Source organism: Castor canadensis, chromosome 5, assembly GCF_047511655.1.
Source record: "Castor canadensis chromosome 5, mCasCan1.hap1v2, whole genome shotgun sequence".
NCBI classification, from domain to species: domain Eukaryota; kingdom Metazoa; phylum Chordata; class Mammalia; order Rodentia; family Castoridae; genus Castor; species Castor canadensis.
This window is the reverse complement of record NC_133390.1, coordinates 178,751,513-178,778,235: the sequence shown is the minus strand read 5'-3', so window position 1 is coordinate 178,778,235 and position 26,723 is coordinate 178,751,513. Positions and strand designations below refer to the sequence as shown.

At 51.6% G+C, this 26,723-nt stretch overlaps 1 protein-coding gene across 2 annotated transcripts in view; it reads right to left on the bottom strand.

Annotated features, from left to right (window-relative positions):
• Phactr3 (phosphatase and actin regulator 3) overlaps positions 1-26,723 on the bottom strand; it is a 204,801-nt gene that overhangs the window by 12,641 nt on the left and 165,437 nt on the right. For both annotated transcript variants that reach the window (XM_074075043.1, XM_074075042.1), the window contains exon 8: positions 25,569-25,722. In XM_074075043.1, the coding sequence (XP_073931144.1) occupies positions 25,569-25,722 (154 nt within the window). The remainder of the gene's footprint in view (positions 1-25,568; positions 25,723-26,723) is intronic.

Here is a 26,723-nt window from a genome sequence, read left to right as displayed (position 1 = left end):
CTTCAGCAAAGTGGAAAGACAGCTTACAGAATAGGAGAAAAATTTTGCCAACTCTTTATCCAACAAAGGATTAATGTCTAGAATAAATAAGGAACTCAAAAACTCAACAGTAACAAAATCACAAATAATCCAAATGGAAATGGGCAAATGATCTGAATAGACATTTCTCAAAAGACAACATCCAAATGACCGACAAGTATATAATCAAGTACCCACTATTGATTATTATCAGCAAAAGGCAAATCAAAATCGCAGTGAGATGACACCTTCCCCCAGTTAGAATGACTGCTCCAAAAGACAAAAAAATAACAAATGCTGACAAGGGTGTGGAGAAAGGGAAGCTCTTATACACTGTTGGTGCGATGTAACTTAGGACAGCCATTGTGGAAAGTGGTATTAATGTTCCTTTAAAAAGTAGAACTGTCATGATCTAGCAAATGTTACTCCTGGGTCAACTTGAAGCCGTTGAAAACGTTTTGTCGAAGAGACACAAGCACTCCCATGTTGACTGCAGCATCTCTCCCAATAGCCAGGATATGGAATTGTCCACGGTGGCCACTGGTGAGTGAGTAGATAAAGAACAGGTGGCACACGTGCCACATGCATGCATGCATCGGAATACTACTCAGCCAGGAAAAGAACAGAGTCTGTCATTTGTGGCATCATGAATGCGTTAAGTGAATAAGCCAGACAGGGAAGGAGCTCATTCATGTGTGCAGCTCACAGAGCTAGAGAGCAGAACAGTAGTTAGCAGAGGCTAGGGATGGGGAAGAGAGGGAGCGACTGAGGAGATGGGAACATGGCCACAGCCAGACTGCTATTCTGTTGTGCAGAGGGTGACTGTCGCTGTCGCTCACAACACTGCACTGAACACCCCCAGATAGCCATAAGCACCGATTCAGAATGCTGTCACGACAAACAAGAAGGGTTTGAGACCATGGACAACCTATGTGTTCTGAGCGGATCAATACACGGTGTTCCAACATATCAAAATGTTGCACGGTACCTCATAAAATGTACAGTCGCTACGTGCCGGTAAAGAAGAGTGCCAGGATATAATCCAATGATAAAAGCAAGAAATCAGGTTTTGTGGGCAAAGAGGACTTGGCGTTTTACTCTGTATAACATGCTTTCTGTTGATGGTATTATTTATAGCAAGCATGCTTGGCTTCTGGAAATAGAAATAGGTCTTACTGAATTCTTACTAAATACAAAAATAGAGAGAAGCCAGGAGTGATGGTGCCCTGTGGCAGTGAGCCTCTATAGCATGTGCACACGGCGTCACACACAGAAATGGCTTTCTCAGCAGCCCACGGTGTGACAGGCGGACTGCAGGAGCTCAGATCCTGGGCCAGCCACTGCTGACCTCTGAGGAGCTCCCAGCCTTCTCTGAGCCTCACTGTTCCTCCTTTCAGCAGGGCTGGCCCCTTGGGGTATCCAGAGGACCTGAGGAGTCCATGTGCTCATCATTGCTGTCCCTGTCATGCCCACACTCCTGCACTGTCCCTCCTCTCCACATGGGTTGAACTGGCCCCCTCCACAGGCTGTGACTCCAGGTCACCTTGGGTTCATCTCCATTCACCATCCCCACTGCCTTCCCGGAGCCTCTGCACCTATGCATTTGATTTGCTGCTTGCACCTCCCTGGGCGACCTCGCCTGCCTTAGCCCAAGGTTCCTCGACACACCCGTGTCCTTTTCTAGACCGGCAGCTTCCTGACACGAGGCTCCGTGCTTCTCTTCAGTGCCTCTGTCTGCAAGGAGCTTCAGTGTGAGGCAGGTCACTGGAGAGTCAGTTCCAGCCCTGGGCGGACAAGCTATTGACTCCCCTAACCTAACCGTCCATTTTCTCTCTGAACTGTGGGCTGATGTCACACCCACGCTCTGGACCCCGTGAGGATCTCATGAAGCACAGAAGCACGTAGTAGGGCCTCTGTGCACAGCAGTTTCTTAGCCATCCATAGCCCAGGTAAATTTCCAGAAGCAAAAGGGACAATGGGTCTGGCTTGTGAGACATGGGCTCAGGAGGGGTGCAGGTCTGGCTCCACAAGTGGACTCCCAACAAAGCCACAGGGCAACTTCTCTCTACTTCCACCCCCTCCCCCCACCTTGATTTCATGCTGGTGCAGGCATTTCCACCGAAGTCTAACTCAGGTCTGGGTGGAATGGGGATTGAAGAGCAGCTCCTTCCAAAGAGCCAGACGCCTCCTAGAGACGGGCTGCAGCCCAGAGCAGACAGCTGAGCGCCCACGGATGCTGCAGCTATTTTGGGAGGCTCCCTCCCAGAACACCAATCCTGCCCCGCAGCCAGCCCTGAGTCACTAGGACACCGGGGATTCCCCATGAGGCAGCGTCTGTACCACCACTCAACACGACACGCCGTGCCAGGCAGCAGCCTGTGCACAGCCTATACGGTCATCCTGCGCCAGGCACACGGCTCCTCTCACTGCTGGGCGGTGCTGTCAGAACAGGCGGATGACCATGAGCGTCAGACCGCTGGGTGGCTGGGAGTGCCTGGGAAAAGGCGTGAGGAGGAGAGGACTCCTCTCCACAGGTGACCCATGACATGGGGCCCAGGGGACAGGAGGAACAGATTACGAGAGGACTAGGGTGGGCAACCCCTACAGAGGACCAGGCTGGGGATCAGGAGTGTCCTTATCCTCACCAGCACCCTGCTACTAGAGATTCTCAGTCCACTGAGGGCTCACCTGTGGAGGTGGGGGCTTCCAGCTGCTGTGATGGGCTCGCCCCAGATGTGGGGGGCTTCTTGGACACCACAAAGGATGTGGTCCTAGCACCCCATCCACACCTACAGAGCTGCCCTCTTTGCACCCTGGCCTGACTCCCCCATGCTCAGTCCTAGTTTCAGAGGTGAGATCTGGTTGCCATCTGGTCAGCTGGGCAACCTTCTGACTCAGTTTCCCTCTCATCTGCAGCACCCCAGAAATGGGACGCAGGCCTGTTCCTGCCTCTCTCCTGAGTGGCTGTGGCCACATTGTGGGCCCACCGCCTCCATGCCCCCTTTTCCTGTCCAGCCCTACAGCAGGCTGGCCTTACAGAAATCCTGCGACAAGCTCAGGCCCTGGTTCTGGTTCCCACCTTCACCAGGACAGTTCTAGGCCTCTCAGTGGGGCCTGGCAGTCCGTGGTGACCCTCCAACTTCACTTCCTGCTCCATGCTCACTGCGTACAAGGTGCCAAGTAACGGCCCCATACCGGCCCCTGGGGCAGAGACCTACACCTTTCCACAACAATCACTCTGAACCCCAATCCACCTACTCACATAAATCTGAAATATCAGTGCAGGTTGCGTCTGTAGCAGAAGGGAGGAAATTAAGTTCTGACTAAATAACGCACATCTCACGCGTGAGTGTTCAGACACAACCACATTAGGTAACATGGCAAAGACTCAGCTCGCGCCCACACGACGTCACCAGGACGACATCAGCTGCTAATGTACCCATGTGCTCAGCCAGTCACTCGTGCCCCGAGAGACCCTGCCTTGGACAGCTGTTTCTCAAAATGGGCTAGCATTCCTGGTAAAGTTTGGAACAGAGTGAGGCACGCTCTTCTGATGCTAAGGCATCTGCGTTCTGGGAAAATCCAGTCCAAACTCCACCAAAACACTTCCTGTGCCCATCCGAACTCACTCAGCCTGGGGGCTCAGGTGCTTAGGGGCACACGCTGTCCTTCAGGAGTGTCCCAGGGACATCAAAGGTGAGCGTGGCAGGCAAGCTTTGCTAAGGTAGTCTCTCTCAGCTGCAGGAACCTGGTCTCCTGGGACTACCCCAAAAACTTCAGGAGACGCGCCAGTCACTGTGACAATCTACGAAGCTACCTTAAGTCTCGAAGGCCCCCAGAGAACGACAGATCTGCCAATGATTCATCACCCTCCACTCCCCAGGCACGGTTTGTCTCTCTCCGCACCTCCAGTGACAAGGGCCCCACCTGGCGGGTTTGTGGCAAGGATTAAAGGTACAGGCTGGCACAGGCCAGGGGCGCTTGCTAATTCCAGGGCTGTGGCCCAGTCTGGGGGGAAAGGGCTGGCTCCAGGCTGGTCCCACCCAAGCACAGGTGAGCCTGCTGGGCTCTAGGTGAACACCCGCCTCTGCGCCAGGAGTTGGCCCCGTGGGGTCAGCCAGGTGGGGAGGGTCTTGCCTCTCATTAGCCCACCAAGCCGATATACCCAGCACTCAGCTGACACACCAAGGGGCTCCAACCTTTGTCAGCGGCCAGTGAGCTGGTCACCTGCTCACAAACTTCTCTGAATGGGTCCCCACTCCACTTCAGATGCTAAAGAGTGAAACGAACACAGGTCCCCAGGGGAAAAGGGCCCCAAAGCTGTGCTAGAGTCACCTTCTACCTGGGGGCTCTCAAAAGTGATGCTGGCGACAGAACTGGGGTGGGGGTGGGGAGAGGAGGGAGCCTCAGGCAGAAGACCAGGCCATGGAGATCAGCACACACCTCTTTTTTCCCATAGCCAAGGCAATGGAGAGAAAATTGTTCAAAGTGCCACCCAGCGTGTCAAAAGCTGTCATGGAAAGAAGGAACACGTGCAGCTGTGAGTGAGGAGAGGGACCACCGGGCCTCCCACACGACAGAGAGCCAGGGTGTGTGGCAGCAGGCAGAGTCACATCCTTGGGGGCAAGGCGGGGGGGTGGGAAAACTGAGTGACACCCCCCGACCTGCGCCCAGGGCAGCCCAGTTGGAGAGGTGCCCCAAACCCTGGCCAGACCCTGCAAGACTTGGGAACATAGCAAGATGCTGGCCCCACAGTGGGCTAGGCCAGGGCTACCCGGGGAGGACATGCTGACCAACTCGGACCAAGAGCACAGGTGACACTCTCACTGACCCAGCAGGAGATCCTGGAGGGGGCCATGTGGACCAAGCATGCAGAGAACGGTGCATCCCAACCTCCTCTCCAGCTTTCCCTGCTCTGCTGCCCTGACCTGGGACTTGGTCTCCTGTCTTGTCTGTCTGACCTGCTGTGTTAGTCTTAGGCCACTATAACAAAATACTGTAAATGAAGCAGCTTGCACACAGAAATCCACATCGCACAGCTCTGGGGTTGGAGATTGGGCGCCAGCAGATTTGGGGTCTGGTGAGGTCAGATTCTTCATAGACACACCTCTCACTGTGTCCTCATGTGGTGGGAGGGGCAAGGGCTCTCTCTGGAGCCTTTTATAGGTGTGTGAACCCCCTAAGATGCTCTAATCACCTCCCCAGGGTTCCATGCCCAACTGCCACCACGCTTGGGGTTAGGTATGTATTTGGGGGGAGCCAAACATCCAGACCACACAGTACATGCCTGGCTTGTTCCTACCTCAAGGTTTCTGTGCACGCCACTCCCTCCATCCAGAGGCTGCAGTTCAGATCTTTCAATGGCTCAGCTTGAATGTTTCCTCCCCAGGAAGCCTGCCCTGACTACTCTAGGCAAGATAAATAGTCTCCATGTCAGTTAGTCTCCAGTGCATTTGTGCGCTTTGTAGCTTTCATGGCTAGAATTTAAATATTTACATGGTTATTCTCTGCTCTCCTCCCCACCCCATGAGCCTCATTTTAAGCACCCTGATGGTCAGAGCCACATTAGCCGTACCCTCTTCTGTGTTCTGGCACACAGAACCAGGCTGGCCCATGGCAGGTGCCTGATGAACCTGTGTGAGAGGGAATGAATAAAGCACCAACACAAGAACACCAGATTTACAGTGAGACCTGAGCCCAAAGCCCAGCTCCGACCCAGCTCCGGGTGAGCCACACTTCACAGCTGCTGAGCGGCCCCCAGCAGCAGGCAACGTGTAGGCGAGCCCGCATGGGTGCAGAGCTGGCCGTGTTGGGACTCAAGACCCTCCCAGGGACAGGGCATGGTCGTCTTCCACTGCTAAGTCCTCAGGCCCTGGCACCGGGCTGGCCGCTCAGGCCCCAGCCACTATGTGCAGGGTCTCGCTTGGGCACCTGGGACACAGTCAGCCCTGACGTGTGGAGCTGGGCTGCAGAGGTGGTGGGCACCATAGAGGCCACACCAGTCCCCATGGCACAGCACACTGGGGGAGGGCAGAACTCAGAAATCACAGCATTAGTTGTTGAAAACCAACAAACTAGGGGTCACATGGCCCCCACAGGTGCGTTCTCTGGTCGTAAAATTTTAACATCTTATAAAAAAAATTGTAGATGCACCTACTCTCTGACCACCACACACAATTCCAGGACACGCCTCCCACAGACACGCATGGGAAATGTTCCTTACAGCAAAATGCAGTGTAGACCCTTAGAGCCTATCTAGGACCAGCAGTGGGAGTTGATGCTGCAGTGGGAAAGAGCTGGATGCCTCCTTGTTGTTGGCCCTGGGGTGGGAGGCTCGCCCGCCAGACTCTGGAAGGAGCACAAGGTGAGTGTGGTGAAGTCAAGGTCACGGCACTGACCTTGGCTCACACTCAGCCTTGGCCTGAGCACTGGCTTCTCTGTGAGTCGCCTGAGGAACAGTATGTCTCCGATTCAGAGAGGATTGAAGTTTGATGTGTCAGTAGGGTGTGGTGATTCATGCCTATAATTCCAGCTACTCCAGAGGCAGAAGTAGGAGGATTGAGGTCCACGACTGGCCTTTGGCAAAACCACAAGACCCTATCAAAAACTAAAGCAAAAATCAAACTGCTGGGAGTTTTACTGAAGTGGTAGAGTGCGCACTCAGCAAGCATGAGGTCTTGAGTTCAATCACCAGTGCCACCAAAAAAAAAAGTTTAAGGTGTTAACCTGGCAAGGCCACCATCCTGGTGGAGCTGGGCTCTGGTGGCTCACACCTATAATCCTCGCTTCTCAGGAGGCTGAGACTGGGAAGATGGCACTCCAAGTCAGCTGGACAAAAAAGTTTGCAAGACCAGTTCGCAATAGAAAACAGCCCAGCATGGTGGTGAGCACCTGTTATCCTTGTGCTGATGGCAAATATAAAATAGAAGGCTGTTAGTCCAGGCTGGCCTGGACAAAAAGTGAGACCTTATCTCCAAAATAACCAGAGCAAAAAGGGCTGGAGACATAGCTCAGACGATAGAGTGTCTGCTTTGCAAGCGTGAAGCCCTGAATTCAAACGCCCATACCACCAAAGAAGAAGAAGAAGAAAAAAAAACTGAGTTGCAGTAAAAGATTGTTCTGGATGCCCTGGATGAGCCTGGCCCAATCAGACAAAGACCTTAAGAACAACCTGGGGCTCGCCTGTGGACGCAGTTGTGGCCGTGCTTGGGAGGCCAGCCTGTGCTCAGAACCTGCCCCTTGGGTGCCACCAGCTGAGCTGAACACAGACAGCAGCTGGCAGCTTTTGTACCCAAACCTGTTTGTACCAGGTGTACTTGTTACACCTGTAATTAGGTAATTTAATTAAGCTTTCTGTACGTTGATTAAACGCTTGACTGTGGATGTGAAAAGAAAGGGTTGTTTCTACAAAAACCAAGTGGGACAGTCTTCTAGGAAGTCACCAAGACACGGCTGGGGAGTGAGGGTGGGGTGAGCGTGCACACGGGGTGTCCTGAGCCTCTGATGGTAACTGTGCTAGGACCGCTCCCCAGAGTCCAGGAAATGCCACCTAAAGTTGTCCTTGGTTTAAAATGACAAGACAAGGGCACCATTCCACATGCCAAGCATTCCCACCAGACCTAGCACTCCACTGGTGCCACTGAGGGGCGGCCCAGGACTCCACACTCTGTGCACCAGGTTCTGCTGGCACCTTCCTGTGTTCACACTTGGTGTGCCCTTGTGTCCCTCCCCCTCCCACCTCCACGCCAGAAGGCTCCTCAGGCTGCACTGCTTCCACGGCTCCATGCCGGCGCCATGCAGAGGGTGCTTAGGAAGGTGTATGGCTGAGCTGAAATGTGGATGGGGTGGCAGGTGGGGGAGCAGGAGTCCCCATCTCCCTCCTCCCCCTCCCAACATCCCACCCACATCACAGGCTGTATTTATAAATGCCCAGGTGACTGTCTCCAGCCCACAGGTCCCTGCATGGATTCCCTGCACCAAGTCCGTCTGCCTTTTCATCCTGTCTTCCTTCTCTTCCTCCAGTCTATCTCTACAACAAAATTAAATTGAGCAGCTGTAATGGTGGCAGCAGAAACTGCTCATTTCCTACCTAATCTCCACTTTCCCTCCTTACATCATTTCAGAATGCTGACTGTGTTCAGGGCAGCCTCTTTCCTAGCTAAGAGAGATTGAGAAGAGCATCTGTCCAAGGAGGTGCAAGGAAGAAAATTCTGGAAGAAGCCCTCTTGAAGAGCTGACTCAGCTGACATATAAGCTCCCGTGGGACTTGATTTTTTTTTTCCTGGTACTGGAGTTTGAACTCAGGGCCTGGTGATTGCTAGGCACACACTCTACCACTTGAGCCACTCAGGTAAAAGAGCATACAGCAATATTAGCTCCCACTTGGTGTGGATAAAATAGGACTCCCTGTTTGTGTCCACACAAATGGACACCCCTTGCTGGTCTTGCTTTTGCCCAGGCTGGCATGGACTGTAATCTGTTTGTGTGGATGGCAGGCACTCTCCACCACGTCCAGCCTTTAGGTGACATGGGGTCTCCAGAACATCTTGCCTGGGCTTACCTGGAACCATGATCAGGATGACAGGCTTTAGCCACCTCACCCGGTCAAGACGTGATACCTGGTGCTCCTGCAGTCATTTTGGATCATAAAGCATAAATGCCAGCATGAAGAGAATTGGCAGAAATATAAGAGGATCCAGGGTCCTTGGCGACTTTGGAACAACCATGCCAGTCTTGACTCTTCCACAAAGCAGACTTGCTCCAAGGATGGAGTTTAGATGGCCTGCCTGGGTCAAATCTCTTCTCTACTGCATGCGTACTAGCTGCGTGACATTGAACATCTTGCTTAATCTCTCGCTGGCCTCCATTTCCTTAGCTATGAATGCAACAAAGGCTAGCATTTGCTTTAGTAGTGCACGTGGGCGCAGCACAGTCCTGGCACACAACACAGGCTCAGAAGTGTCAGTGAGCTATCACTGCACCAATCTGACCACAAGGACCGCCCACACAGGCCAGGCCCCGATTCCAGGTGAAGCAGGGTTTTCACAGCATTCAATCCCAGCAGCCCCCTGAGCAGGCAGGCATCACGCCCCCACCTTCCCAGCTGGACAAGTCGAGTGGCTCCAGGCCTCCCTCAGCCCAAGACTCTAAGGCCACCCACCAGGCCACCTGCCTGGGGTCTGGAAGTCCCGTTTTATCTGTACCAAGTGAGAGCTAATGTTGCTGTATGCTCTTTTACAAAACACACTGTGCCATCCTCTGTGGATTACCATGTAACTTGGAAAACAGACAGCAGGTGACCTTCTCTGCACCAGTCAGGGCACAGGGACACTCCACAGGATAGTGAACAGGGGCATGAAGCCTCTCCCCTGCAGGGATGGGCCCTGGCCCCAACCCTCCAGAAGCCCCCACACAGATGGGCTCTCCTGCTCTGTTCACCATGATTTCTACCTGTAAGTCGAGGCTCAGGTTAAACTTTCCCAACTCAGCAGCTGTGTCCTGTTGCTAACCTACCTCCATCCGAGAGCATGAGCAGATCCTGCAAGATCCACATTTGATAGGCTGACCTGTGCTGGCCAACCTACCCAGGCTCTTTGAGGGACCATGGAGCCCCAGTCCCTGGATCGTGGTCCATTTCTCACCCTCCCTCGCACCCTCTAGCACCCTCACAGTCCCACCTCACAAGTTCCTTTGCATTTTTTGCAATAAATCCTTGAAAGTGCCCTAAAAGGTCTGACATTCCACCTCAGCTTGGCTGTGTGATGTTCGGGATAGGCCCCGCCCACAATGGAGGCTCCACAGGGAGGCAGAGCCAAGTCAGGAGGCTGGAGGCAGGGTGCACTGTGCACTGGATTTCTAAACTGAGACACTGGGAGCTCCAGTCAAGACTCCCTGGAGGGTATGAAAACCACGCAAATCTGCTTCATCAGGTAAGGAAGCAAATCTTAGAGATGGTGCAACACAAGCTTCTTTCTCGGGATCTCAAAATCCTAAGAAGGGAGTGCAGAGACGGGTCCTGCACGTCCAGCCAAAGGAGGCCCAGGCCTGGAGACCAGCATCCCAGCCAGGCCACTGCATGGAAGGGGTATCCTTAGCTGGACCTGCAGGGCCTGCCATGTCCCTGCCAAGTGTCCCATTCTCTCCAGGTAGGAATCAGCGTGAGGCTGCTCACTTCACATGTGGGCTTCATTCCCTCAAAGTTGGGTTCCCCAGATGTCAAGGGGCTCAGAAGCCAGTGTTCCTCAAATGCTTCCTCTGTACCAGAGATGGGCTAATGAAGGAGTAGTGAAGGTGAAGTTGTTGCTACAGCTGATGGTGATGAGGAAGAAGAATAAAAGGAAGATATGGAAACAATGATGGAGATACTGAGGAAGCGATAAGGACTCGCAAGGTGACATTGCTGATGATGCTGTAGACAAGAGGCCTGATGAAGCCATTGGTGGGATGGAGGTGGCAAGGCTGGGAGGATTGTCTTCCTGTAATCTTTGCAGTGTTAACTCCAGTAATTCAGTGCCCACCTGACCCGGTGCTGCACCTGGGGCTGGGGTCACAGCTGCACAGGCTCCCTCTGCACTAGTGAAGACTTTCTAAAGCTGACGCAAACTCCACGAATGCACCAGATGTACCGAATTGCAGACTTAAATGGACAAAGAATATGACAGGTGAGTTCTATGTCCAGAAAGCTGTTGAAGCAAAGAGCTGCCTCATAGTCAGTTTATCCCCGGTGAGCGTCCTCTCTGTGCTGAGAGAGGTCATGTGATCACACCCCCTCTACAGCACGGGGAAGGGGGGCACTGTGGGGGTGCTTTGCCTGTGTCAACAGATGGAGAATGGCAGCAGGAAGGGACCCAAGGTGTCCCATCCTAGGCACTTTTGTGACAGAGGAGGAAGGCAGAGAAGCACCCATGGCTATTCCAGTGCCAGAAGAGGGGAAAGAGTGATTCAAGGCTTGCAGGGACATGGTATGGTCGGGAGGCTGCGGCCAGTGCAGATGCTGGTCCATTTGTGCTCTCGAGTGGCCCAGCCGCCCACCCTTGTCCTTCACAGGCACAAATGTAATCGTGCTGCTCAGAACACGACCCGTGCATCACCTCATACCAACAGAGGCCCACATGGGTGTCCCCAGGACAACTAAAGCCCACAGCGGTGTGTTTTGAGGTCCACATGGTGCTTTTCCAAATGCAAGGAGGATCCCAATACTTAAATGCAGGATATTTCACAGAAAAACCAAATGTAGCTTATGTAAGGAACTCCAAAAACTTAATAGCAAAAAAAATTGTTAAATGCACAACAGGCCTAAATAGACATTTCTCAAAAGAAGAGACAGCAATGCCCGAAAAGTACAGAAAAACATGCTGGACATTACCAGTCATGGGGAAATGCAAGTCAAAACTGGGGTGGGTGTCACCTCACACCAGGGGGAGATGTCACTTCACACCAGTAAAAATGGTTGTTGCCAAAAAGACTAGTGATGGGCTGGTGGAGTTGCTCAAGTGGTAGAGCACCTGCCTAGAAAGCATGAGGCCGTATGTTCAAATCCTAATGCTGCCAAAACAAACAAAAGACTAGGGGTGACAGCTGAGCACAGTGGTGTGTGCCTGTAATCCTGGCACTGCAGAGGTTGAGCAGGAGGATCACAAGTTCAGGGCAAACCAAGACTACACGGTGATTTCCGGGCTAATCTGGGATACATAGCAAGACCCTGTTTCAAAAAGACTAAGATACAAGTGCTGGTGAGGATGTGGAGAAAAGACAGCCCTTGGATGCTGTTGGTAGGGATGTAAATTATTTGGCCATCACAGGAAACTGAATTTTCATCAAAACCTAAAAACTAGAGCTCTGTAAGATCCAGCAATCCCATTAAAGGGTCCAGATGCAAGGGAAATGAAGCCAATCTGCCTGCAGATGACACTTCTGCACTCTGTTTACTGCAGCCAGGAAACAGGAATGGCCAAAGTACCCATTAGTGGTGAATGCATACAGAAAGTGTGGTACCACATTAATCTGTACAATCTCTATGTATTGTTCATGGCTCCAGTGACACCCACAGGACCCTAGTGGCAGCTGTCCCCTTCTGCAAGGGGTCACACTCCGGAGTCTGCCACAGTCCCTGCCTGGCACAAGCCTCTCATGGAGCATTTCAGTTTGCGACTTTAACCCTTATGAAACAAGCTGTGAAGACACAGGTCCCTCCTCCCCTTGGAGGGACATGAGTTAATATCATTCACAGCCACCCCAGGAAGGTCTGCTCCCCTCATCCTCCTGACAAGAAAGCTGGAGGAGCAGTGCTGCTGTCCACTGGAGGCCACCTTCCAGGGATGGTGTCGTGATGTTCTGGGCACCTCCACCCAAGGACCTGAGGCTGGTGACACAGAAGTGTGGCTAGCTTCCAGACCACTGCGGTGTAGCAGGACATGTATATTAATCACTGGCCTATGTGCACTTCCCTCCACAGAACCAGTCTTCAAAACTATCAATGCCCACTGAGGATCTAAGAGTTACCCTTACCCCACCTTCTGACCATGCTGGTTAGATATCAAATTGGTAAATGGAAGGATTGCTTTGATGTTTCTAAGGCGCCCACAACATAAAAGAAGGCATCCATTCAATACACACTTACTTTGTTGAACTAAATTTTTACCCATTTTGCCTGGCACCCTGATATTCATCCATTTAACCTTCCAACTCTGTATCCATCTAGCCTCCAACTAGGAAACAAATCTTTTGTCCATCCATCTGTCCATCCACTCATCCATCCATCTAACTACATAACAATCCATCCACCTATCCATGCATTCTTCCAACTGTCTCTCAGTCCATCCACTTTTCTAGTTCACTATGTGTCTTTCCATGCACCCACCCTTTCAACCATCTCTGCATCCATGTACCCCACCCAAGTAGCAAGCACTCATCTGCTCAAATTATTTACCAATCACACCCCCATCCGTACAACCATCCCCTAGACAGTCATCAGCTGAAAGCCTAATTTGTAACAGACTCTGAAGATAAAGAATTGAAGAAGTAAGGTCCTTCCTTCAGGAGGGTCAGCTGCCTAGGTGGGAATCATACAACCCAGGGTCAGGCTCCAGGCATTGTGAGATGGCAGCTGAGTGAGTGCTAAGGAAAAGGACCCTACAAAGAAACAAGCTCAATTCCTGTCACCTCAGCTACTTGATGTCCTCAGCCTCAGTTTTCTCCCATGCCAAGTGAGAGTGTGATGTCTGTCACCTGGGAACTCAATGCCACAATATGCACATGCCAACTGCCCTGGGACGGGGGGCCTAGGACAGGTGAAATTGCGGAAGCCATGACACTCCCATCAGATTCCATCACCTGGGACTTCCACTGGACCTAATCCCGCTCTGCACTACCCCAGCAGCTCAGTCTGCTGAAAACACCCAGCCGGTAGCTTTGTGTTCAGAACCAGCTCTAAGCACAATTGAGTTCTTTATTCGTCTACTGATTTCCTTTCTGTCTGAAAGTCCCTTTGGACATTATCACATTGGCTGTTTCAAAGTCTCTTACACAGCAGAAAGCCAAATCACCCCTCTGTGGTCTTCCCGAGCACCACGGGTCCTGCTGAGGGACACCTTGTGCCTCCCTGGCTGGAGGCCGGGCTGGAGGTAATGAGGCACTTTGTGCAAGCAGGGATTAATGTCACTTGCACTCGGTGTCCAGGTCAGTGGCCTTCCCAGTCAAGCTTTGGGCAACTGTGTCTTTGAAGCTTGGGAACCCAGTCCCCAACCCTTTCCTTCACACCATGAGGGAGATCTAGCCTCCCCCATCATGTCCTATTTTATCTAAATAGAAGTATTTGGCTCTTGACGTGCCAGACCTCAAATCCCAAATCATTCAGGAAGGTCCATAGCAGCAGCCCCCAGGCTTCCAGAACAAATAAAAACAGAAGTCAAGTCTTTGTTTTCCTTGGACTGTATTTTACAAGAAAGCTGAGTGCAGTCCATTAATAGAAATGGATGGGCTTATTACCCTCAACACACACTACCTGTCCTGGTCCCTGCTGGTCAGTGACAAATAGCCGCCTCTCGCTCTCTGTCTGTAACAGTGATGTGAGATCAGAGGGAAGACACTGGAGTGGGAAGCGGGCCAACGGCAAGAGGAAACACAGGACCAGAAAACACCAGGATAGGCCGAAGTGCCCCTGACCTCTATCCAGTGGTGCCCACTGCCTTACCTCCCACACGGTCTCCTTCAGCATCTGGATAGCGTAACCAAAGATGCCAAAGGCTGAGGATCTAGACAGGACCAACGCTACGTGTCTTGATTTGGACATGGAGTTCCCACATCTTCCTTTCCTCTTTCTGTGTTCCCTTCCCAGAGCACCACAACATACCAGGTGGAAGGGGCAGGGGGTTCTGCTTGGCCCCTCACCCCAAGGCCCTCTCAGAGCCTTCCTCCCTATAATCTACCTGCGTGCTGGCCCTGGCTGCCAGGCCACACACTCAAGATCAGATTCCAGAGCCTATTGCCTTCCTCCCCAAGGGACATCCTGGCCTTCTGCAATCCTTGAGTTGCCCTCTACTCAGGAAGAGCCAGGCCCACGTTCACCATGTGACACCAACCACTGGTGCCTACCCAAGGCATCAGTGGACAGAAAAGGCAGGATGTAGGAGACAGACACTTAGAGGGCTGCAGGAGCTGTGGCAAGGTGATGGAAAGGGACAGGTGAGGCGGGTCCCTTGCAGACAGTCAAGGAAGCTCCCTCTGGGTAGGCAATATTGAGTTGACCACAGGCAGCTCTATGTAGATCAGGAGCCCACAGGGGGCAACAAGGGAGCCCTTGCTGCCTGGCTCTGTGAACCCTCTGCCCTTCTCTCTCTGCCTCCTCTGACCAGACCTAACACTGAACCTTCACAGCAGCAACAGCAATGACCCCAGAAAACAGGGTAGGTTCTGCCCACCAGGCTCCCCTATGGCCTCTCTCTCTGGTTCATGCTTGCTCTTCTGTCCACAAACTCACCACATAAACCAACACCTTTCCATCCATCAAAGCTAGTCTCCAGCATCACCCTCTCTCTGATGCCCATGCCCCAACTCCACCTGCCTCCTGCAGAATTCATCTCTCCCTCCTGGCCTCCACTTCTGCAATGGGCTCACATGTCTACCACTGTACACAGTTAATTATAACAGTGATTTAGTAATGGTTCTGTAAGCTGTCTGTTCATCTCTGCACCCCCACCCCTACCACTCGTAAATCACATGAACTAAAATCTTCCCAGTTGGAGTGGGGGGGGTGCCTCAAGATGCAGACAAAGGCATTTGAAGCTGTAGGCTAGACCAGGCCTGTTCTCCCGCATATCACCCTTCTCTGTGGGTGTAAGTGACTTAAAACACCAGCTCCTGTCACAGCAGCTATGGATTCACTATGCAGGCAAGACCTGAAGATTTCCTAAGGATGCCAACAATGACTGTTGAGGTAAGAGCAACATTTGGTGCTGGTGAGGCCAGGCCCTATTCAAGGAGCATCACACTTTCTGTACATTCTTTGCTCAGTGACAGTTGCAGTGTGGATCTAAGGGATGTCACAAGATCAATGAGGTAATACATATATGATGTCCACCACCTCACTATATCCAGCACAGAGCCCCAAAGTTGCTGACACCAGTAGGCAAAGGACTGGGCCAGTGAACAGTGACGTGAGGTTGACTGCCTCATTAACATGGCCATCACCAGAAATGGGACTTTACATAGTTATGTCACTAGCTGCCTGAACTTGGACACAGGTGGAAGCCTGATGTTGTAGCAGCAGGACAACCCTGTGGTTAGGAGCAAGGGCACTGGGACCTGAAGTCTGGCCCTTACTAACTGTGAAACGCTGGGAACACAACTGCATTGTGTCTGATTTCCTCCTCTGCAGAGTGGGGAAGGTGCTGCCTGCCTGGGACTATGGTCAGGGCTGACAGGCCCTGGGCATGGCCCTGGCCTGAGGTCAGGATTAGTCCATCTGAGGTGCAGATGTCAATCTCACTGTGAAATCTGGGCACCAGAAGCCAATTCCCCTCCTTCCTGTCTGAAACTTACCAAAGGACATCTCCATACTGTGACAACTTTTGTCCACACAGGCTCAGGCACAACCCCAACAGAACAAAGGCCCCAGTGTGACCCAGCAAGTCGCCCACTGGCCCAGTGCAGGCTGACAGTCTCGCTGCACAAACAGCTTCTGTAGGACCTCAGTGTCTGCTCTGTGTGTTCTGTCTTCAGAATCTAAAACACACCTGGAGGTAGGAGCTGTGATCCCAGCTGTCATACTATGTCCTGCTCCTATGGTGGCAAAGGACGGATGTGAGCCACAAGGCCATGTCCTGGTAATGTTCTGACCCCTGCCAGGCCTTGAATGGCAGAAGGAGGGAGCGAAAGGTTGATGAGGAGCCAGTAAATATGTTCTTGACCATGTGTCTGCCACACATTCTATAGATGAACGGTGTCCATGTCACCGGCAAAGAGGCAGCAGTAAGAATCAGAGCTGATGGGCTCCTGCTGCAGCGTGGGAGGGGTTGGAGGCCAAGGGCTTTCCCAGACTCCAGAGGAACCCAGGAAAGCCTAACTTCTGGATCCTGCTCTTGTGCAGGGCTGAACCCCGAGCCCACACAGGAGCTGGGCAACTTCAGTCAAGCCATTCCCATGTGCTCCCACTGTTGCCAACAGCTAGCTGGGGCTGTTCTGCTGTACCGATAGAAATTGTGAGTAGGCAAGGAGAAGCTCTTACAGTATTGGCAGTACCAGGCCCCTGCGTGCCTGAGGCCTAGGGGCTGGACTGACAAACTCAGAAGCTTTATAGTGCCAAGCCCTAAGAACGAGGGGCCCATTGCTCCAGGCTTAGACGCCAGAGGCCCTCCAGTTGGCAGCCATCATAACCCTTGGCTTCCAGCAGCAGTCAGAAGCCAAGGCTTGTGGTGCGCAGTTCCCGAATGGCCTCTGGTGTCATTAAGACCCTCGGCTCCTACAGCTGCTAGTGATACAGCTCCTGGCCAAGGGTGTTGGGACCCTCGGCCCAAAAGACTTGGTAGCTCCCTGGAACTCTTCCACAACCAGGACCAGCAGTTTCTCACCTTTAGCACTTTGCAACCTCTGTTGCCTCCCTTGCCTCTGCACCTCCCCTTCTCCCACCCCACCCCTTGTTGCCCTCTGGAGCTCTTCAGCCATCTTCTCACTGCTGCCTTTGCCACCATCTCCTCTTCATGTCGCCAGCTCAGCCCAGTCAACTAATAACAAAAATTACAAATATGCAAGAAAAAACTGCTTGAGAGAAGCCTTTCATTGGGCCTAATGTTGCAAAGCCAGGGGCAGCACAGGAGGGTGTCTCCTGAGTGACCTGAAAAGTGAGCACAACAGGCTGCTTATATAGGTAGGAGGGGACTGAGGCAAGGGTGTTTGCACCAATCACAGTACAAGGCTTTATGCAAATGAAGGACTATGTTTGCACCAATCACAAACCTTTGCTGAGCCACCAGAGAAAATATACTCCTCTGACCTCGGTGAAAATGGCTGCAGGGTCATCTAGACTTCACAGAGGCTTGTCCTGCTTTGAGTGCTGATTTCCAAGGCTGGTGCAAGCTGTCTGTAGTAGGCATTACTACCTGTCTTTAGTGACGTTGTAGTGGCCCCTACAGCTGCTGGAGTGTCCTCAGAGTGACTGTAAGCTGTCCAAAACAGCCCAGCTGCCACTGAGGGCTGTCTAGCCCATTGCCATTAAAGGGGTCCTTGGCTGACAGTCCCCTTCTCATAAGGGAAAGGACAGTTTTTAATCATTCACAGAAAGCACTAAAATGGTACTTATAACAAACACCTACCCAAGTGAAGCTGAACTAACAATTCTAGTAACAGTTAACAGCACCTGGTGGTATTTACCAATGCTTAACAGAGCTTAGCCTCTGCCCCAGAGAGAGGTGGGCCAGGCTCCTGTGTTTTACCATCGCCTGTCTCAAACTGGGGTAGCAGGGTGTCAACCTCATGGGCTTGTCCTGGCTTGAAGCAAGTCCCTGTGTGATGTGTTGGAGATAGCGGTTCCCAAAAGAAGCCTCTGCCAGTAGCGCCTGGTGTTGACCTGAGTACCCAGCACCCCATACCTTTTGAAAGCAAAGAACCAGGATGCTCGGGGTTAGCCGGGCACCTGTGTGGAATCCCTGGCCAAAGCCTCCAGAGCAAAGCAGAACTGCTGGCTTCGTGTGCACAACCTTTACTTGTGCTTGCTCTGGGATGGAAGACTGACGACTACAACTACCTCTTCCTGCTTTCTCCCTTCCGCTTGTTCTTCCTTCTCAGTTCTCAACGGCCATGGTGGAATGCTGAGCTAAAATACACAAATTGTCCTCCTGACTCTTCATACACATTGGTAAATTATGTTTGCATGGCTACGTGTGCCAGCCTCGCTAGTACTGAGTTCTGTTGGTTATCACTATCTACATAATGACGACAATATTGTTAAAACATGATACCCCAAAATCTTGTGTTTTGTTGTTAATTTAATGGGGAGGGAAAGCTCCCTATTATTTTGTGATTTTTGGGTTTGTAGTCACCAGTGAAAGTATTTTCTACATATTGATTAGAAATTCTTTTCTTTCTGCTGAGCTATATACCCCAGCCTCTTACCCACTTATCTGTTGGGATCCCACTGAATTATTTAATGATGGCTCTTCATTCTTGTCTAATTCACTGCATTTGTCTTTCTCCTTTTTGAACATTTCTGGAAATATAACTCATGTAAATAATCTATAAAAAGAAAAATCTTGTCATGTGTGACAAGCTTTTTGAACTGTGAGAATCTTGATGCAAACTGAAAGTCTATCCATGTGGGAGGGGGAAGCAAACTTGGCACTTCTATCTACGTCCCAGATGCTATAGTTCTGTTAAAAGCAAACGTGGGACTCTGGTGTAGCAATAGGGAACTCCCTTCTGACACGCCACGTGGCTAACTCCAACACGCTCACAGCCTCTTACTTAAGACTTTACCATCAAACACGCTACAAGTGATTTGAAACTATGTATAGAAAATATACAGCATAAAGATAAAATGAAGGGTTGGGGAAACTGAGGCACAGGGCATGCAACAGATCAAGCATAGCATATGCTCCTACTGACACAACACCATTTTGCCACAGGTAGCTGCACACTTCGCTCTGAGTTTTCTGGTCACCAATGCAGAAAGGGAAACACAATTAATTCCAAAATGTGCATTCACCTTAAGTTACCAACAGGACAGCTGTGGACAGGAGCACAGATGATTCTGACACTAAAGCTTCTGAGGACAGTCTTCCTAAGGAAGGGGTCACATGAGGGATTGAGAGAGCAACAGCACTTGGGGAAGGGGCTCTGTTAAAATGTAGATTCCTACTTAAGAGATCTGGAGTGAGACCTGGGAATCTGCGTTTCACAGAGCTCCCTCCCCTGTGACGGGCATGCACAGGCAGATGTGGGAAATGAGGGGACCCCCACCCCGTTGTTTCTCACAATCATTTTCTGCTGTGTGATTCTGGGCAAGGAACTGCCCTGTTCTGAGCTAGTTTTCCTCATCTGAAAAATGGAACTATGAGCAGCACCCACCTCGAAGTGTCCTTTCAAGGAGATAGTGAGCTTGAAGCTCTGAGCAGCCTCTAGAACATAGGGGACCCAGGATGGACATGAGCACTGTGGTCTCTCTGTCCCTCGTCATGAATGATGCCCACAGGACTGGATTCAAGTCACCCAGGGTAAACTGGGCTCCCATCCTCTCTCCAAGTCATGGTGGGAAGGGGGAAGGGAAGGACCAAGGCCCAACCAATGTTTATCAAGAGCATCTGTCATCACACTCTCCCTCTAAGCTTCAGAAAGGACTGGCTTCTGTTCATACAATTAGAAATAATCAATTTGTTTTTTCTAATCTCAGAAAAAGATTACTGTGTCTTTGACTCTATGTCCACAAAACCAAGAAGTTGCACCACACCCGGCCACACTCTGCAGCTTCTGCATCCTTGCTCCCGCCCTGGGTATAGCGTCCTATGAGGCAGCTTCGGCCAGGCTCCATCCCAGCCTTAAGAGCGGCTTACGTCCCTAAAATTCTGTAGACTTCAAGGTGGGCGTGGAGAGGTGAGCAGTAGGCAGCACAGTTTTCCCGGGGACCTTGTGTTCTCCTGTGGTCTGAGTGGTGGCAGCCTGTTCTAGATGCAGAACAAAATGTGCAAAGAGAGAGGCGATCACTTAACTGCTGTGTTAACATGCTGAGTGCCAGCTCTTGAAGGATGCTGTTGAGCCTTCATCAGCTGCTCACTATGCCTGGAACAAAGGAGTCCCAGAGGGAGCACGAAGAGATTTCACATCGCTCAGGATGCACCTACCCAGCGCCCCAGGCAAAGTCACAAACAGTCCTGCATGGGAACAAGGCTCACATTCACATCAACATTGGGACTCCAAGTCCACTGTGGCCTTGTTTACTCAACAGCCTTACTAGTCTTCACACAGCCCTGCTGGTGGCCTCTGTGCCCTGTGCAAAGTGCCCCAGAGGAAGGCACTTCCTGCATCTCCACTTCACAAACTAGGAGAGAGACCCAGAGACAAAAGAGGTACCCAAAGGCACCTGGCAGAGGTGGGGGGGCACCTGGCAGAGGTGGGGGGGCACCTGGCAGAGGTGGGGGGCTGTGATTCGCGCTCACTGGTCCACACCTCTCTGGCCTGGTTAGGTCTCTGTATGGATATTTTCTCTAAGGATCTTCAACTCCCCCATCATACTGGGATGCATTTTGTATCATCTTCTGCTGTCCCTACCCAACACAGGTATTAGTCCTTTGCACCAGAGACCTGGGTGTTGACTGGGGGCCAGAACACACCTTGATTGAAGCCAAACCAACAGAAGAAAATCCAAAGCCAGGATTAAGATAAACAAGACCCGTGGCACCTTACTGTCCAGGGAGCTCTATCTGAGGCCATCTGGGGGCTCTAGGCCCATTTAATGCCTAAGCTCACTCCTCCTGTGTGGCTCTGGAGAGGCACCTCAACAGGTCCCTAAGACTTGGTTTTCTCATCTCTAAAGCAGAGATAACACACCTGGGTCACCGAGAGCAAGTTAACCCAACTCACAGCACATAGTCAGCACTTAAAAGTGACAGCTGGCCAGGCTGTGATCCCAACACTTGGCAGGCTAAGCATCAAGTTCAATGCTAACTTGGGATACTGAGCGAGACCTTGCCTCAGAAAACAAACATAAAAAGTGACAACTGCCAGTGGCCTCCTTGTTGCCAGCTGTCCTTAGGAGGCGTGTAGTCAGGATAGGGCTGTGCGTGTCCCAGAACACACGCTGTGAAACACAGGGCTGCAGGTCTTTACTCTGCCCAGCCACTCTCACGATCTAGAGACAAGCTGAGCTCCCGTGTAGGCGGGGAGAGTGAGGATCATCGAAGACCTTCACATCAACGACACTGACCCCAACTCACTGTATACCAGACCAAGCACACAGGGTATGTCATGGCGGGGGGCGGGGATAGGGAGTGACCACCTCAGAAAAGCCCTGAGAGCACTCAGATGGTAAAATATTAAGTGTCTGGAAATAAAAAAAATAAAATACAATGAACTCACCAAATGCTCTTTGGGATACGGTAGATGGCACATTGCCATGGCAACCAGAGGCTGAATTATTCAGCAAGAGATGGTGAAAGGAGTTCTGAGAGGAGGCAAAGCACAGACAAAGGGACCCAAATAGACTGCCCCTGTAGGGAAAACACACCAGGCCACCATCTGACCTCCCCAGAGTGACTTCTCAATAGCTGCTTTCTCTGTGTACGATTCTGGGACTGTTTTTAGTTTTCAAACATGGTGACAAACATCCAGGAGCCACTGAGTTCTTCTCCAAGGTCTAAAATTAGTCACAGACAGGTGAGTAATGGGTAAACCTAGCCCCAGGGCCTGTGTTTTTGGCACCTCCTCAACAGGGCCCTTCTTCCAACCTGTCAGCATACACAGGCAGCTGGCCCAACTTTCATTGTCCCCACCACCCTGGTAACTTCTGTGGTGTTTTTGAAGCACAAGTGCTATTATCATTTAATTAACTTTTTTGTTGTTTAAATACTCCATTTACTGTTTCAATTTGAAAGAGAACTTGGTTCCATTATCAAATAGAAAAGCACAGTTAGACAGTTAGAAGGCAAGTGTGGATCCTATAGTGAGTAAACAGAATTCTTTTGCATCCCGCTGGGAAGGACTTTCAAACATGACAAAATAGGATGAGTCCTAAATTCCATCAGCAGAGTTTGTCCTGTGGACCGTGTGCTGTTTTTATAAATAAAGTTTTATTGATACATGGCCTTGGCCATTCATTTGCATACTTCCTGTGGCTCCTTCAGAGATACAGTGGTCAAACTAAGTAGGTGCGCCAGAAACAGTAAGGCCAACACAGCAGAAAGCGTTCACCACTTCTCTGTTATCTTATGGTGATTAACACTCGCATTTCTCCAAAGAAAAGGTGTGCTGCCTCCTCTAGTGTACGGCTGATAGCCTGATAACCCTAAAAATCAAAACTTCCATACATCAAAGAAAAGCATTGAAAAAAGGAAATACAGTTCACAACATATGACAGTTCAACTTACAATTTTTTGACATTACGATCCTGTGAAAGCAATGCCATTCATCAAGTAGAAACCCTACATCGAGTTCTGAATTTTGCCTTTTTCCCAGGTTGATATGTGAAAGGACACCCTCTGGTCCCATGAGGTGACCCCATCAGCCCATGGGCATGAGCACAAAGAGAAGCAGCCCACCCTCCACACTGTACTGTGTGGCTAAGCTGAGATGCCTCCCTGGTGTACCTCACACCATTTCATCCTGATGTGACCCAGTGCAAGAGGAAGGGCCTTTGTACAGCTGAAGAGGACTGTGTGCCTGACACTTGGGAAGGGAGAGAAGCCCAGCTTCAACACTGAGCTCCTGAAGTCAGTAAAGAAAACTCCAGGCAAAGCTGACACACTGGGAAGTGTAAGACCTCCCGAAGAGCAAGAGGAATGGAAACTCAACCTATGAGGTCTCGAGCTCATTGCCAGCACTGCAGAAAAGCTCTCTGAAGCCACAGAGGGATGACACAGGTCAGGTAGCAGGTTGTATACAGATTCGGTAAAGAAGGAAACAGTGCAAAAATTTGGCATTGCCTGGCAAAGGGGCACAGGTATGCCTTGGCACACAGTTCCCCTCCTGAGGGATGACCAGACAGGGTGCGATGGATAAACCATGATGAGTCTGGAAAACCTTACTCCCACCAGGCAGACAAGTCCATTGAGGGTTCCCAGGACCCTCAGAATTAGAGAATTGCTGAATGTGCATGTGTCCTCTCCTGAAGGGCTATGTCATGGGCTGGGTAGGGCACATCTTCTAACTTTTGAGAGCAACTCCATAGGGAACACTGCTCTGGGGTCTGAGAGCCACTGCTGACACAGAGACCTTGACCATGGAGCTGTGTCCCAGGCCACTTAGGACAGGTACAGAAGACTGGCTGAGCAGACACGACCCTCTGGCTTCACCAGCCAGAACAGTGACCGCTGCATGGACTGAGTGCCTGCTATGTGTGCAATGCCCTTTTCCTATAAGGTGTCCTGCAAAATTCACAGTTGCCTGGAAAGTGCCATCCCACTTTATGGATGAGAAAGCTGAGATGTGGGGGAGGGATCCAGCTGAACAGAGCTGGGCTGAAACCTGGGTCTGAGTGATTCCAAAGACCCTTCACGCTCCAGCCTGTCAGGACCTCAACAGGCTGCAGGAGACCGGCACCATATTGACCAGAGCTCTCTGCAGTGAGCAGACAACAGTAGCCCCCATTCTCCAGGTGAGAAAACTGACACCCAAAACACAAGACACTCAATGTCATGCATGGTCATGGCACCAGAGCATCCAGGCTTCACCCACTCACATTTCCTGCCCTCCATTGTGAACAAAGTCAAGGAAAAGATTCTGCTTCTGCAAAGGAAACATCGGGGCCCCAGTTCCCAGCACAGAGCAGAAACAAGGGCCAACTAGAAACAAGGAGCCCTGCACCTCAGGCACAGGAAGGGCTGCCTGGGGAAGAAGCCTGCAGCCACTTTACACCAGGGCTTCTCTCCTGGGGCAGTCCTGTCCTCTCACCCTAAGGGACCCTGGGCAGTCTCTGGAGATGTTTTGTTCTACTGATGTCTAGTAGGATCCAGGGAATGCTACTGGACTGCTGCACTGCACAGGTTAGTCTGCCACAGAGAATGTCAATAGTGCCACAGCGGAGAAAGTGGCCTGCAACCCTCACTTCTCAAAGTGTGATCCCCAGATCAACAGCATCAGCACCCAGACCTTGTTAGAAGTGCAGGCCATCGGGCCATGTCATCCTGCCACATCAGAACCTATGTTCAGGGGACAATGGGAAGTCTTGACTGAGGGCAGGTCAAGGGGGGCGGAGACAGCAGTGCCATCTGAGAAGGTCTAGCACCCCTTTCTCCCAGCCCTGGGATTTAAGGGGGAAGGGATAGGCCAGGGTGTCCAGGGCACCAAGCTCCATGTGCACAGGCTTATTGTCAGCAAGGGGAGAGCCCAGCACCCCACTGTAACTACGCACAGAAGTTCCAAAGGGACCTTCCTCGCCCTCTGGCCCATGTGGGGATGCCATCAGCTCGACTGCTGGAAGGTCTTGACTTTCCTCTGACAGCCTCCATTGCCCGCTCAGCTGCTGTGGACTGGCCTTGGGCAGTGTCCACAAGTGGGGACTGTGACATGGAGCAAGCACCAAGTGCTCTGAACCCCAGTGGCTCCGGTACACGGGAAGCAACTTCAGGAGGCAGCCAGCTCTTGGGAGCCACCACATTTTCACAATCCTGTCCTCACTCACTGGCAGCCTTGCCTTGGGAAATGCACTGTCACAGGGCACAAGATGGATCTCAACAGACCTCAGCCACAAGGACCAAGGAGCTCCCTCTGCCATGACCCCTAACACAGTCTGTCTCCCTGGGGGGCACCAGAAGGTGCTCACTTGTGGATCTGGGCCACAGAGAGATGGCTGACTTGGTGCATACACTGTTTGAAAAAGTGTGTGTGTGTGTGTGTGTGTGTGTGTAAGAGAGAGAGAGAGAAAGACTTTCCTTGAAAAACTTAGATTATCTTGCAATTCTGGTTCCACATCCTTAGGGGAAAAACGATCAAGTGGGGGTGAATTGGGACACCCCCATCCCTAGCCCTGGCATGGCATGTCCTCACCATTTTGGCCTCATCCCTCCCAGTTGTGACCCTTGCTTCTTGATGCATTTCCTTCGGCTCTGACAGACCAGTGTCCAGTGCTTCCCCTGGGGACTGGTTTGCCCCTCAGGGGGTATTTGGCAATGTTTGGGCACAGTTTGGATCATCATGGGGAATGCCACATGTGGAGACCACTGCCCCCTATAGTGTGCAGGGCAGTTCCCACAGCAGAACCGTCTGCCCCCAACACTAACGCCAAGGGCTAGGGTCCTGCTGAGACTCTGCCTTTGGGAGCCCCCACCCAGCACAAGGAGGAGATGGGACCTCAGAGGGCACAGACCATGAGGCCAGGCACAGCCCTGTGTATGTCCGAGGGCAGCACTCACTTGGAGAGCTTCATCTCGATCTGCTGCCGAATCTCCTGCCGCTCCTCGTCTGTCCTCCTGGGGAAGATGTTCCTGTCCTCCAGCTCCTGCTTGCTTGGCCGGTTCCTCAGCTTCACTGCCAGCAGCTCCTTCTTGCATTTCCTCGGAAGTGTTCCTAAAAGACCACAAGGGGAAGAGGACACAAGGGGTCAGAGACACCAGGCCTTCAAAGAGTCCTGGCTTGTAATGCAGCCTCTCAGGGGAACAGGAGCTGGAGCTGGAAGCCCTGTGTGTACTTTCCAGGGGATCCGTGTGCAGTGCAAGGACAAAATCTACCATGCTGGTTCACTGAGCCACATGCTCCATGGGAGATGGGTCATACGTGCAGGGTTTCCGGGAACAATCCTGGTTGACACCTGTGTGTCAGGGTATTATTCACAGCACTCATTTCTTCTTTCAAAAGCATCCGACTTTGGACAGCTTCATCCCCATCCCCATGCAGTACTGACCATCCACTGCACCTCACCACATTCCACCTCTGGCCTTTTCATCCTAGAAAGTCCCACCTCAGGGTTTTCACACCATCTCTTTCCTCTACCTAATCCCTGCTCTGCCAGCACCACCCAGGGCTGGCCGCCCCCTGAACAGCACAGCTGAAACAGAGCCTCTATTATCATCACGCAGCCCTGTTTTACTTTCTCTCTTAAATGACATCTTTCTCCACTGGCTGTTTTGTCACCTGTCTCCTCCACTGGACCTTAACCTCAATGACAGCCACTCTCCCTGTTCACTGAGAGACAGTTCATTCTCAGTGACATCAGTGAGTGAATGACAGGCCCGGCTGGTTCACGGTCTGCCGGGCTGAGTTTTGTTTTGGAGTTTCCACAAGTCCCAAGTCATCCGAGTGAAATAGGGACATGAGAAGGCTCTTAGGCCATAGCATGTATTTACTCATGAGCACAAATGGTGTTCGCTGCGTGCACTGACACAGAGAGAGGGTCATTCGTCAGGTGCATCAGTGTGCCAGGAAGCACTGTCGTTCTGCTCAGTTGAGCTTCTAAGTAGCAGAGCCCCCACCTGCCCCCAGCACACACATGCTGGCCACTTGCAAGAAACTCTGACAGCTCATGCACAGTGTAGGTGGTGGCTTTGCAGTATTACTAGAGCATAGCTCTG